Source organism: Megachile rotundata, chromosome 2 (genome assembly GCF_050947335.1).
Source record: "Megachile rotundata isolate GNS110a chromosome 2, iyMegRotu1, whole genome shotgun sequence".
Taxonomy (NCBI): domain Eukaryota; kingdom Metazoa; phylum Arthropoda; class Insecta; order Hymenoptera; family Megachilidae; genus Megachile; species Megachile rotundata.
This window is the reverse complement of record NC_134984.1, coordinates 7,411,759-7,426,847: the sequence shown is the minus strand read 5'-3', so window position 1 is coordinate 7,426,847 and position 15,089 is coordinate 7,411,759. Positions and strand designations below refer to the sequence as shown.

General features: G+C 34.9%; 1 protein-coding gene across 15 annotated transcripts in view; it reads right to left on the bottom strand.

Moving 5' to 3' along the window:
- The window catches only part of Grd (GABA-gated ion channel), a 292,539-nt gene that overhangs the window by 11,459 nt on the left and 265,991 nt on the right, over nt 1–15,089 (bottom strand). For all 15 annotated transcript variants that reach the window (XM_076529173.1, XM_076529182.1, XM_076529184.1 and 12 more), the window contains 2 exons: nt 10,649–10,801; nt 8,760–9,019 (listed from right to left, as the gene is read on the bottom strand). In XM_076529173.1, the coding sequence (XP_076385288.1) occupies nt 8,760–9,019; nt 10,649–10,801 (413 nt within the window). The remainder of the gene's footprint in view (nt 1–8,759; nt 9,020–10,648; nt 10,802–15,089) is intronic.

The following is a 15,089-nucleotide window of genomic DNA, read 5'->3' as shown; positions in this document are numbered from 1 at the left end:
CATCCTTCGTTGATAAAAGACTTTGTTAGAAGATTTAAGTAACTGATTTTACGCTTTCTAAATAATTGGACAGCGGTATGGAATTTTCGACAGAATTAGCGATTTTCTACAAAGGAAATATCTATAAATATCGAAAAAATAGTAGTAAATCAATCATGAGACTAATATACAAAAAATAGGGATAACATGCAAAAATCTTGGGAACAGTTATCCTATCGTCCAATGTTTACTAAGGCTCTTCTAAATCCATACAGTCTGATAGTATGACTTTCTGCCTCATGTGTATGTGTAACGTCCTTTAATATGATTCAAATAAGCATTGCGCGGTCGTTCAGTAGGGGCGCACATGATATAGACAATACAAATCAGAAAAATTGTAGGGAGCATTTGCATTCCAGCCTGGGGTTGGCAGGATAGAGATTCTATCCGGTGATTACACATTCAGGAATGTCGTTTAATATTAATACCAACACTGGTTTTGTGGCGGTTTCCTACACTCATTGCCACTAGACGGCGCATAAGACCGAGACCTGACTTTCTCGTTAATACTCAATAAGACTTCCGATACCCACAAATAGTTCTTGTCCATCTCTTCCATACATTCCTATGTCTAAGGATGTAGCAAGGGTTTGCTAGGATGCTTTACTGATGAGTTCCTTAGCAGGTTCCCGACGAAACGCTCTCTCTCTTTCCTTCATTTTTCTTTAGCTAGGATCTTCTGGTCAAACCGCTAAACATGTGTATCAGTCAATTGAGAATGTAATGCTCGTCACTTTTTGTCATTCAGTAAATTTCAATAAGTTGAAAAATAAAACGGCAAAAAATTATTTGTTATAAGCAAGTTATACTTTGGTCAATTTTTTACATTTGTTACTTTCACATCATAAAACTTTCCCATTAAAAATTTTTATATATTTTTGTTGGTTCTCGAGATAATATTTGTGGGTGAAACTGAAGGGTGATCCACCCCTTAAATTCGCATCTCAACCGATAACGGAAACGCATCCCGTATAGTTACTTGCTTAATAAATGTACGAAGTTCTACAAGAATCGATGGAGACTATGCCTTTCCATGTCAAAATAAGGTTTCGTGCTTTGCTGTTTTATATCCCAGATCCATGATTAAAAAATGACTTTAATTGAATCGTTATTGACCGCTCGAGAGGTGCTGCCCTCTTCCGTTTATATTTAAACATTTCAATTTCTGGCGTATTCTCGACAACTAAATTGGTTTGTATATAACACGTGCGACAATTTTTGTACAGATATTCCAGTTAATTAATGAACCTCTTAACCTATAATTTTCTGGACAGTTGCGTCATTCACAGTTAGTTAGTTATTGCTACAATGTGCAGGTATCTGAAGAATGTTAAAATGTTAGATACATTATACAGAGACCCTTGATTAAACAGATTATAATCAGAATTGAATAAAAAATTCAATTGCAGCGAAAATACGAATCTAGTTTATCTCGTTGGAATTGTAGTGTATCACGAGTGTGGCACATTATTGTAGGACAAGGGGTTAACAATTGCATGATATGTGTATCGACGACTTCAAGAAGACCACTTTTGCGAATCTTCATGATTTTCTCTGTTCGGTCTACACCCGGTTTTTAGTAACTTTATCGAAAAATGATTCGTGCATATAATCTTAATAGTACATGGTTGCATTACGGGTAGTTCGTGATAATGTGTATTAACATGGTAAATCCTGGCTGTATAGTTTCTAGTAGCATAAAACCGAAGAATGCAATAGTCCCAGTGATGAATTTATTTGACTGCTATTCCTCCTGTCAACCCTTAGTTGCGTGCTATTAGCCCAGGTAATATAACACGATAGTAAAAATAAAAGGGTTAATAAGAATCATAATTCTTGTTTTTATGCGAGGAAAGATTTAAGTGGATTGATAACCCTGGTTTACTGTGTTTATCGAAGTATGTAAAAATGTGTGGCGGACTGCCGTCGAAAATTCTGGACGCGCGTGAACGCTCGCTGTGCGGCACGAGCGTAAAAGAACATTCGCGAACGCTCGCTATAAGGCGTGAGCGTGGAAGAACTTTCGCGAGCCCACGCGCTAGAACATTCGCGACGAGGCGTGTGCGACGAGGCGTGTGCGACGAGGCGCGCGCTAGAACGTTCGCGAAAAACAATCGACTATACATGGTGTGTTCCAAAAGTAATGAGAACGAAATTCCTGCGCCGCTCCTGTTAGTCGGAGGGGGATCGGACCACATGGGTTAGGTGCGGGGGACCCTTAGCTTTCCAATGAATCCGGTCCCAAAGCTCTCCGAGCTGTGAAAGGGACAGGACGTGAATTTTTGTGACCCCCTGTTTGGTGACCGTGTCGCGGAAAAATTGCTTTTGTGCTAAACTAAACAAATCTCTTGAGGAGACAAGTAAAATGATTCGTGAGGCTTATGGGAACTCTGTTCTGTCGTACTCACAAGTTTCGCGGTGGTTAAAGGCTTTTAAGGAAGGGCGGGAAGAGGTTCACAACGATCAACGCTCTGAGCGGCCACCAACCAGCAAAATAGTCCGTCAAACAGTCCATAAAGAATTTCTTTCTGAAGGACAGACAGTTAACACCGCCTACTAAGTGAATATGCTGGAAAGATAGCGAAAAAGTCGTCAGGACGAGAAAACACATCTCCTGTACCTAGATACTGTATCACGACAACGCACTTTGTCACAACGCGTTGCGAGTACGTGAGTTTTCGACCCAAAACAAGGTGATAACGCTTCCCCAACCCCCCTATAGTCCTCACCTGGCACCGGCAGACTTTTTTTTGTTCCCCCGGATCAAGACACCCCTGAAAGGAACGCGTTTCTCGTCGATACAAGACATCCAAGCGACCGCGACCGAAGCCCTAAAAGGGGTTCCGGCAAACGCATTCCAGGACGCGTACCGTTCATGGCAGGGTCGCTGGCAAAAATATGTAGAAGCCCAAGGGTAGTACTTTGAAGAATTTTGAGTATTTGTAAGAATTGGTTCAATAAATTCCTTTAAAAAACATCATTCTCATTACTTTTGGAACACACCATGTATAAATCGGACGGTTCGCGGGTCAATAAGCAGTCGATGTCCAGCTCGCACACCGAACACTCCGAAAGTCATCTTATCAATGCCCGTTTCCATATTTTGTACAAAGTCTAATTTTATAGTACAATAGTTTATAGTCCCTAATTCTTAGTTTATTACTATTAAACTTAGTTTATTACTATTACTTAGTTTAGTCTGTAAATAGTTAAATGTTTATTTTAATAAAGTAGTATAAGTTATTTATCCGTGTATTTGAACCACGCAACCACTTCAAATGTAAAACCTTCTGTTTTGTTGTTCATTGATAGTCTGTGGTACAAAATGTTTAATATGCAGAAATGATATGAACATCAGCAAAGATCTTTCTGAATCTGCGTTCCTGCCGCTATATTAATGATAACCATAATCTTGTTTTTATAATAGCAATTTCATCGCGCATAATAATATTATAAGAAATAGTTAATACTGTCGCGATTATAGATAATTTTAAATCGAGTACCTAAATTATTTTTGCTTTCACGGAAATGAAGAAAAATGACTGCAATTTGATAATTGCTGGGTTTTGGATTATCTGTCACATTCTCACGAGAATGACTTGCTCGGTTACGCTTTAGCAAGTGACGGGTATAACGACCCTGAAGTTCTGACGTCAAAGAGTAAACCTCGTAGAAATCGCTAAGCCTAAGGTATGTGGTTCGAGATGAGGAGCGTAATGGCTGCAGGGTGATGTTATCGATGATATAGCACTTAGGCATTGACTCAAGAGATACTATAAGCGTATCTTTGTTCTCGAGAGCACATGTATTTGGAGTTCGAGAACCGCAGGTAAGTAGTAGAAATCAGCAATATCGACAGCATCATTTATTGTACTCGTTTATCTTTTTCCAATTTACTGATTTGTCTTCTTTTCCTGCAGGACAAATTGCTTGTAAGGAATGACCTCCTATATGGTTGGCAACCTTTAAAAGTATCTATTTAAGGGGGCAATACTTTTAGAATCTTAAAAAATTACAAAATTTTTTTTTCTATAAAATGTTAGTGTAACATCTTGAAAATATTGTCTCAAAATTTTAAAGTGAAATACGAAGCCCTTTTGAAGTTATGGCCAATTAGCGCCGCGAGTATCCACGTGTTCCGTGCGGAGGACTGAAACTTTAAACGCGTATTTCTCAAAACTATGTTCTTAAAATTGGCGTCGCTCATAACTCAAAAACTAGTTTATCAATCGCGCTCAAATTTTTTGCACTTGTCAAAAAATGACAATACTATCTAACATATAAACCTAAATGTATGAAATAAATTAAACATTAAAGTCCTTTTTTATTGCAAAATATTGCAAAAATTTGCAATAAAATTCAAAGTTTTTCTTTAAAAGCGCGCCATTTCTTCAATTTTACATATTTTGCACATTTCTGAGGTTCATCTACTAACTGTGAATGTTAGTTTTCGAAACATTGTCTGCAAACTTGCTTCAGACCAATATATCTAAAGCTAGAACCCACGCCGATTCACGAGACACGTTAAAACACTTCCATAAAGAATTGTCATAATTCCGGCATTTTTAAATATTTTGCAAAAGAGAAAATATTCTGTAATAGGCAATAGTTATAATAAATTATACTTGAAATTTCGAAAATACAAAACAAAGGTGTCCTATACAAAAAAATTCACAAATATCAGCTTATTTTCATATGTCTAAAGGTATTGCCCCCCTTAATTGTTTGTTATATGTATACGCGATTGGGGAAGTAGTCCCACGAGCGGACTGTGCGACGCGGTCACGAAGATCGCCGGAGATACCCGAACAGTACCGAGCGAAAACCGCGCGAGAATTCGATCGTTATTTGCTTTATACCGCGTCTTCCCGCTCGGCCATGCGTTGGCGTCATTCTGCGTTTACCACACGTCTTGTTCACATCGTTGTTGAATAAAGTTATTTGTTACAAAAAGTGTTCATTGGTCTCCTCCCTCCAAACACAATAGTATAAATAATAGTTTAAAGTGTATTTAAATGTTGCAGTACGAATATTAAGATAAAGCAGATGATGCTCGTTTTCAAGTCACAAATTTATGTGTCCTCGAGAACAAAGGCAAGATTAATCTTATTATATTTGTAGCTGATTTAGGTATTAAGTGCCATCTAGTTTTAAACGTGATCGTCTTACCATGGAATGTAGAACTGCGTTACGATGAACCTGTATTTCCACAATTACTCGTGGTCCATATGGAATCGTGGTATATATGGAATAGTGCTGGGCATTTAATACTAATAGTAAAGCTATCGCGATACGTTGTTGAACAAAAATAAACATGTATTCGAAAATAATTGTCGATGGGAATTAAAATATCTCCTAAACTAATGATTTTTTCACATAAATAGATTAATACTTTTTTTGTAAAGGAGTATCAGCTGATGCAATAAAAAATATATGATTCCATTTAAAAAAACATTAATGACCTTCATATGTCCTTTACATGTCCACCTACAAAAAAAATATGCCATCAGCATATGCCCCTCTCAAAACCATTCAATTTCATCTGGAACATTGTTTGCTACGAGTAATAATAATGACGCAAGTCTAGATGGCAAAATGTGGTGAGCCCCCCGTATGTTCTGAGAATTGAGAATTCGATTCAGGTCGAAGGTAATAATACTACTATGACAATTGAATCAAAAATGGGAAACAGGATGTATAGTAAAGGACGATTTTTGGCTAGGCAAAGAATACTTGTGAAATTGTACATGCAACAAAATGTTTATTTATTGAATCAGTTTCAGATGGGATATCTACCTGTTGCGTCGAATTCAAAAGTGAATGAAATTTCGTTCTACCATTATATCTGATTATTATAAACTGTAATTTTTAAACTTAAAGGGAAATCTTGTTTAGAATCTTTACCACCCATTTCCGGGACCTACACTAGTTGTGAGACACTATGCATACTCAAAATATCAAACATACTTGAAACAAAAGTTAATATTTCATACGGAAACAAATGTAAAATAAATACAGGATTGAAAAAATCATTTATCACAGCTTTTATAACGTGATTCTACACTCTTGAATCTATGAACATTAATAAACAAAAGTGATCATAACATTCATCTTGATATCTAAATTCAAGCTCAATTTTTTATTGTCATATAAGGTAAGAGCACCAGTAGTTGACACTGTACTAGTACTTAACACTTTTTCAAAAAAAGTAAATAAATAAGGAAACCACAAGTTGGAATACATCAAACATTATTAATCTGTATACTGTCATGCTTAAGCAATTGCGAACTATTGTGCATATCCGCCATTCAAAAATGTAATAGCAACTGATTAATCAAACTTGGGCACGGCTCTTACGATTTATCAATGATTTCTTATATAAATCGCTAAGGATTTGGTTAAAATGTAAGTATTGCAAGTTCGTATTATTTAATTATTGCGAGTAAAAAAGACATTCGTTTATGTTGTTTGAAACTTAAAAAGAGGTTTATTTATTAAAATTGGCAATAAACAATGCTAAATACACTCCGTGTTAACTACTGAAACTTGTAATGGTCTATTATTCAGTAGTTGACATGGGGTGTCAACTATTAAATTACTACGTATCAACTACTGACTTTGTTCCGTTGTCAACTTTGAGATGCCTCCTACGAAGGGTAACTTCAGAAATTATACAGAAGAGACTATGCAAGCGGCTGTGGAAGATGTCCGGTTCCATAAAACTCCATATAAAACGGCAGCTAGGAAATTTAGTGTTGCGAGGGTAACTTTAAAATACAAGGTTGAAGGCAAACATCCAATTAAAAGACAAATGGGTCCAGCTAGAGTATTGACTGATGCAGAAGAAAATGCAATAAAAAACTGATATGAGGATACCTCCGATATGAGGAGTGTTCGAACTCTTCATACTAAATATTTATTATTAACTTTTCATATTAACCCTTAATTATTAAATATTATTTTGTGAACTTACTCAAGAATACATTTTTAAATGTTCAAAAAATTCTGTATTCATACATTATCAAGACTAGTTTATTAATTGGATTTTCTTCCTATGTCAACTACTAAAACAAAAAGATGTCAATTACTAAATTTTCTGTTTTCGCTGAGTATTTTTGTTTGGAAAAAAAAAAATTTACCATCGTCATAAGGAATGAATACTTGTTGTAATACATGGTGTGTTCCGAAAGTAATGCAATCGAATTTCCCGCGCCGCTCCTTTTGGTCGGAGGGGGATCGAGCCACTTGGGCTAGGTAGGGGCGACCCTAAGCTTTCCAACGAAACCGGTCCCAGGGCTCTCCGAGCTGTGAAAGGGATAGGACGTGAGTTTTTGTGAACCTCTGCGCGCTGACCGTGTCACGGAAAAAATGCAGTCGTCGATGGAGCAACGATACGCCATAAAGTTTTGTGCGAAATTAAACAAATCTCTTGAGGAGACAAATATAATGATTCGTGAGGCTTATGGGGACTCTGCTCTATCGTACTCACAAATTTCGAGGTGGTTAAAGGCCTTTAAGGAAGGCCGGGAAGAAGTTCACGACGATCAACGCTCTGGGCGGCCGTCAACCAGCAAAACCGACAGCAATGTGACTCGTGTTCGAGAACTGTTGAACTCTGACCGTCGATTGAGTATCAGGATGGTTGCCCATGAACTGAATTTGTCGTCTACCGTTGTGTTCCGCATTGTTACTGAAGATTTAGCGATGCGGAAAGTGTGCTCCAAACTCGTGCCGAAAGCGTTGTCAAGTGACCAAAAAGCCAACCGAGTGGAAATTTCAAGTGAACTTTTGCAACGTCTTGAAATTGAACCAGATTTTTTGGACAACGTCATCACTGGTGACGAAACGTGGGTTTTTCAATATGATCCGGAAACAAAACACCAAAGCTCTGAGTCGCACACGAACCAGTCCCCGAAGTCCAAGAAGGCAAGAATGAGCAAGTCGAAAGTGAAAACAATGCTCATTGTTTTTTTCGACAGCAAAGGTGTAGTCCATAAAGAATTTCTACCTGAGGGACAGACATTCAACGCCGCCTACTACGTGGATGTACTGCAAAGACTCCGAAGAAAGGTCTTAAGGACAAGAAAAGACATCTCCGCTACCTGGATCCTGCATCACGACAACGCGCCTTGCCGCAATGCGTTACGAGTCCGTGAATTCCTGACCCAAAACCAGATGTTGACGCTGCCCCAACCCCCCTGTAGTCCTGACCTCGCACCGGCAGACTTTTTTTTGTTCCCTCGGATCAAAACACCCCTGAAAGGAATCCGTTTTTCGTCGATAGAAGACATTCAATCGGCCGTGACAAACGCCTTGCAAGAGGTCCCGGAAAACGCCTTCCAGGCCGCATACCGGTCGTGGCAGGATCGCTGGAGAAAATGTGTGGAGGCCCAAGGGCAGTATTTTGAAGAACATTAAGTGTTGGTAAGAATGGGTACAATAAATTCCTTTCTTTAAAAATAATTGCATTACTTTCGGAACACACTCTGTATAATAGAAGAATAGTTTGTTCAGCGACTGCTAATCATAAATTTTCCATAAATTGAACTTAATCTGAGCTATGTGAACAAATAGACAAAAATTCCTTAAAGTGTCAACTACTGGTAACTTTACTTTACTAATCATTCAGGGAATAACAAGTCAGAACAGTTCTCCCTTGGAGAATGATAAGAAATTCTTCGTGCAATGTACTAAATGAAACATAAAAAAGTAAAAATTACCGATTCTTTCTTCAACGATCTCGCATCTGTTTCTTCTTCGTCACTAGACGATTCACTTTCGCTCAGATCCGAGCTAAAATAACACTCTCCGGACCCGTACTTCGTGAAATAGTGAACCACTGCGAACTGTATAATGGTGGCAAAAATGAAGGCAAACGATAGAAACACAAAGAAGTCCAGGGCAGTGGGATATGGAACTTTCGGCAGATCGGTTCGCGCCTCCAATCCTAGAAACGTCATTGTCAGCACGGTTGTTATTCCTGAAACAAATACGACCAAACGCACTATTTAATTGGACTATAATTGTATACTTTTATTTAATATAGACATTAAGCTATATGAATGAGGCGAATGAGACAATATGGGAGGGAAGGAGAGGTTATGATGTCTTTTCAAAACACGGGACGTTTCATTAACATTTTTTTTATATTTTTCAGGGTCAAATGCAACATTGAACTTGTACAAGGCGTGCAGTTGACGATGTAGGACACAAAAGTGGATTTTTATTAAACGCGTAAAGAAAATGAATTGAAGTTTATCTTTTATAATGTAAAATATAGTATACAGAATGATTATAACATAACAGGACGTTATACTACAAAATTGAAAGTATACATGCACCACAATATTACAATATATATTTATGAAATATGTAACTTATGTAGAATTTGTATTTATATGTATTTCCATGTCATATCATATGCCGTTAAAAATTATAAAATGTGGTTCATTGATGAATACTATAATTTATGAATAGAATATTGCTATCAAATTTTAATATTTGATGTATAACTAGCTATCAATTAATTTGTACACATATAATACTCATGTGTTCTTTATGTACTTTAATCTACTGATTATGAATGTGCAAATTATATTTCTTCTTTCTCTCTAATTTTTGAACGATTCGATTTTGTAAAAAGAATTTATTTTTGCCGCCCAAACGAATTATTTAATATGAATTACAGGTTAATATAAAATATATTTAAGTTTATTCTATTATATTTTTGTGAATGTTATTTTTTTAATATATTGTACAAAATATTTGATAAAAAAATAATATACAGAACTATACTACAATATATGTGTATGTATAATAATATACTATAATAATATACCTATAATAATATACTTCGATAAAACAATAAAAAAGTTAACACTTAATAACAATTGAAGTCATTGTGGCAAATTATTGATTCCTATTCATTGTACATATTGTCAATTTATATTATTTTTATTTGTTAAGAAGTTATTGAATTTATATTTAAATTAGATGAATGCTACTGTTTATACAAACCAGTCGCAATAAATATGAAATCATTCTTTCCATAATGATATTTAATGCGAAATAAAGGGACGAGTACATTTACTATTATTTTGAATCCTGGTTTTTTATCTCGATTAAAGAATGAAATAAAAAGGTAGCAGCAGGTTACAAACCGTCACCACAGACAGAATTTAGATATTCATTGAGGCATCCATATAGAAATATAACTATGATTAAAAAATTAATATACTTGTAACATTTTAAACATTGTCATGAAAATGAAATATCGGTGCTTTGTTAAAAAAATAAGGTAAAAAACGTTATTATGTAAATAAATATGCAGTATTTAGAAGCGGGAAGGGAATGGCAATATATTATTTTTGTTAAATAAAGTGTTTAGGTAGCAGGAATTAAAAGGAAGTATATTATTTTTCTTAAATAAAATATTTAAATTTTAATGAAATTTACTAGATTACATTGCGATAAATATAAGATCAGACATTTATTTCAAACATTACGTATAGGAAGATGAATTGAATTCTTGAAGACTTCTACAAAATAAAAATACACAATTTCCACATTATTTTAGATACTATATAATTTTATTTAAACACAGACTTACCAAGTGAAACACGATCTGCAGTGGCTTCTCTGTTTAACCAGAAAGATACCCAGGAAAGAACAACTAGCAAAATGCAGGGTCCGTATACTTGTATGAGAAAATTACCCATGTGCCTTTGTAGATGAAAATATACCAGTAGCATCGAGTACTCGGCTAAAATCAGGCAATATTTTTAATACATACTAAAAGTTATATTTTCTCTGATGTTATAAAAAAAACTATGTTATTTAAACAATTGTATTATATAATCTGTCTTTTTTTTTAATTTTCTGTTGTTATCAGAACATTTGAATTTTATAGACGTATATGTCTTTTTTTAATTTTGTTTACTAATAAAGCAAAAAATCTGTAGAAATATTTCTATCTTCGTACCTACTGAATTTATATTACTGATACATGGTAACTCTTAACACTAGAGCTACCAACTAGTCAAAATGACTGGTTTCAGATTTCTCATTTTATATTAAAAAATTTTATTGTCGTGATTTTATGGAAATGTTTGTGATATTTTGTTGAGGTAACAACTAGTTCTATATGTTACTTGATACTTTAATATTTATTTATTTCCTATTTCATTTTATTTTTCATTCTTCGATAAACGAGCATTCAATGTTGGTAAATCTACCAGGAGGTTTTGTCTGGTTTCGAATTAAAAAATTATACTTTCATACATACTTGTATTTACTATTTACTGGGCAATATAATTTACTAATGACCTCTTTCTAGCGAAATGGTGATTGGTGGATTCCATTTACAATGAAGGACTCAAATAGTAAAATTATTGGACAGAACTTTCCCGTAGACCCAATATACATATACATTTTGAAATGGTTATCGGGAAAATTACATGGTATGTAATTCGATTTTCGGTTAGTGTATTACTAATTAAAATGTAAGTATATTCAGGGATCGTTTATAATACAACTTATAGTTGCACCTAAATTTCACGTTGAAGATATTCACAATTTATGTAAGGTTTGTCACATTTGAACTGTAAGTACGTCACGAGTGAGACTCGTCAAAGCAGAGGTTAAATACCGACAAAAATGAAATAGATAAAGTAGCAATAACAAATAAATTCCGAAAGCGTTAATTCTTTGAGTGATTTGTCTGCACTATGTCATCACGTCAAATAGATGTTTACTTCTAGTTGGTGTGTAGCTAAAAGATTGGAAAACTCTATGGTTGGTCAGGCTTGTTTGCGAAGCACTGGTCGATGCTAATCCAATTAAAAGCCGAAGTTCCCGTAACTGAACGTTTTCGGCTTCTCTTTCCCTTTCCTCGAGTATAGAATGAAAATGCAAGAGGAACGAGTTCTCTGACGGAGGATACTGCAATTAGTCGCCTTTTCTCCTGTGCCCATCTTTCAACGTTGTAAACCTCGCCTCCCCTTTGCCCGTTTCCTCACACCACTTGCTGGCTGCTCGAGTCTCTCCCACTACTTCCAGTGCACCCTCGTTCCTCGATATTCGTGTTACTAAAACTTTCGAATCGAGTTCTTTTGCGATCGTTAGAAGACCATTCCTTTGCTTCCTCCATTTCTTCTTTGACTCTAACGACCCTTAATCATTCATGTTCCTTGATTCGAACGACCCTTATTCATTCATGTTCTTTCTTTTGAACGACCCTTAATCATTCGTGTTCTTTCATTTGAACGGTGTTACATTTAGTACTGTAGCGGTTGAGTTCGCAAATTTTATTCGAGAGTTTTGGAGGTCTTTGAAGAATCAGACTTATTCGAACGTTTTTGTGTAGGCCCTTGTTTTGCCTGCTAGGAATTTCTTTGATATGTGCATATATCCAATGGTCGAAGAAAGTTTGGAAAGCAGCTGACTCTCGAACGAAATCGCGCTTTTTAATCCAGTTCTTGTTCGCAATTGAAGTTACGACTTTTAGTTATTATTTGTTATCGTTTTTGTTATTGTTTAGTTAAAATATATTTCTGCTGTTTATTAATCGGAGTAAAATTTACTCACTGTGCCTCACGTTATCCTAAAGTTTTACAATAAAACCTTAATATAAATGAAACTGTTATACACGATATAAGTGAAAAAAATTAATCTTATTATAGCGGGTAGAATTTCTTGATATGTTAGAAAGTTAATTTGCTGAGAAATGTAATGTCATCTATGGTCATCCGTGAAACAATATTGATGTGAAGATAAAACTTTTATATTTTTAACTACTTTTTCTATTTTAACTATTTTTCGTTTAGTTACAATTAAAGGGGTTGGTAGTTCTTAGACAGCAGTCAATGGTATAATGTCAGTCTAAAAATGACGATAAATCAACAAACGGTTAAATTACGAGATGTCATGCATTTACTAATTTTATCAACCAGACTATGTAGCATAATCTAATCTTTTGTTCAAGATCATATAAATTCACAAGATATTTTTACAGATTTTTATACGCTGACTCGAAATTTGTAAACCATGTTCAGTCCCTAGCTATAATTTAAAAAAGACTAGATTTTAAAAAGAAGATGAAAATTTTCGGCCTGGAAAATATATGCTTGTTGTTAACAATAATTATTTGGTACTTTTTAACACGAAATTATGTTATGAGTTCTCTTGAATAAAATGATAACAGTTAATGTTATCAAATACATCAAACGCATCCAAATATGTTTAAATAAAAATGGAAGAAAAATTGATAGAGCAAAATCACCAGTTTTTACCACAATTTTTGAACTTATTTTAAAGCCAGGAACTCTAAAAGAGAATCTAACAGCAGAACACGATAGAGCAGGCATTTTTTATTGCAAAAATAAATCGGGTCGCTTTTGTTTTCCATTTAGAAGTAAAAAAGTTTTATAAAGCGCACGACATTGGTAGTTATATTCAGCACTAGCTGCCGTTTCTACCGTTCTTATTATGCTCTGTTACGCTGAGCACCATCGGTGTGAAGTACCAACCTCTAGCATTACGCGCTTTACCAAATTATTTTATTTCTAACTGCGAATAAACACGTATTAGAATAATAGTTTATTCAAATAAGAATTTAATCAAAGTACTTTCGCGTATATATCTATTATAATAAATCTGCAAAAGGTTGTTCAATGTAAATTAATCTACTCGAAAATATTACGCAATTGACATAATCAAATGTTTTAAATAAAATGTACATGATTTGAGAGACAAATTATCTAGTGAAAGTAATTTTCTTTCAGAAGAAAGTAGCAGGAATATTTGCTCCAAACGTATAGATATAAATGTAAATTTTGTCCTTTTAAATGTAATTATTGTTAAAAAATTAGGATCGAAGAAAATAAAAAAATAATAACATACTTCTATTACTCACTAATTATTTAATGTTAAACTTAAGAAATACACATATTAACTTAAGGGGCAACACCACTCTAGAGCCTGAAAAAGTGGCCTATCTTTGACAATTTATTTTGGAAGAACGACAAACGGAAAAGAATTTCTTCTCAGAGGGTCTCTTTAACACATATTAAAAAAATCAAAAAAATATTTTTTTATTGTCATTTTCGTATAAAATGAAGGCGACAGAGCCGATCGGCGGAAACAGCTTTCGTAAAAACACTCCCACGGGAGGACGGATTTCTCGTTATGTATGAGTCGTGGGATAAAAAATCAAAAGAATTTATAATCCATGTACAATTGGCTTTGGAAGTACGTAGGGGTTTTTTGATTAATCAATTTTTGTGGAAGTTATGCGTTTTTTAAGGAATGAATCAACTTTTTGCACGAAAAATGAGCACTAAATTGTTTATAAAACAAAGAGTTTACATTCAATCAAAAAACGGTTACGTACTCCCAAAGATAATATTGTTGTGCAACTACTGTAAAAATTTCAATTCGATCCATGCAATAATCGCCGAGAAATCCATCCTCCCAGTATGAAGAAACTGGTTTCGAGGAAAACGCGTTTGAAGTTTTATGAACATTTTAATCCTCAAATTCTCTATTCATCGCTAATCTGTAATGCCTATACCATACGTTTGGCTATCCAGATCATTGTTTGCCACCTTCTTCAGCTTTCTAGATGCTTCTGTTCGTTTTGTAGGTAATAAACAAACTTATTATTTTAAATGACAACAATAATATGAAAGCGATGAATTGCAGCATACCGCGCGAGTACTCAGTGCGTGCTCTGAGGCGCTGCGGCAAAATTGATAATTGAACCATTTAAAATTTGTTTTCTACTATAAATTAAACGGCATTCCGTTCTTAAGACTCTAAATTATCGTTTTAGCCAAAAAAAGAATCGTCTTTTTGAAAATCCTAGAGTGGCGTTACCCCTTAATTAATATCGCCGGGATTACGTTCATGTGCACTAATTTGCACCACGTGCATTTTTCTTACACGAACAAAGAGAAAGAGTACCCTTCAATTGTTTTTTACTCTAACGTCGTGCGTTGCTCGCACGGCAAGGTGACTCCACAAACTAAATTTATTTATAATTCAACAATTAC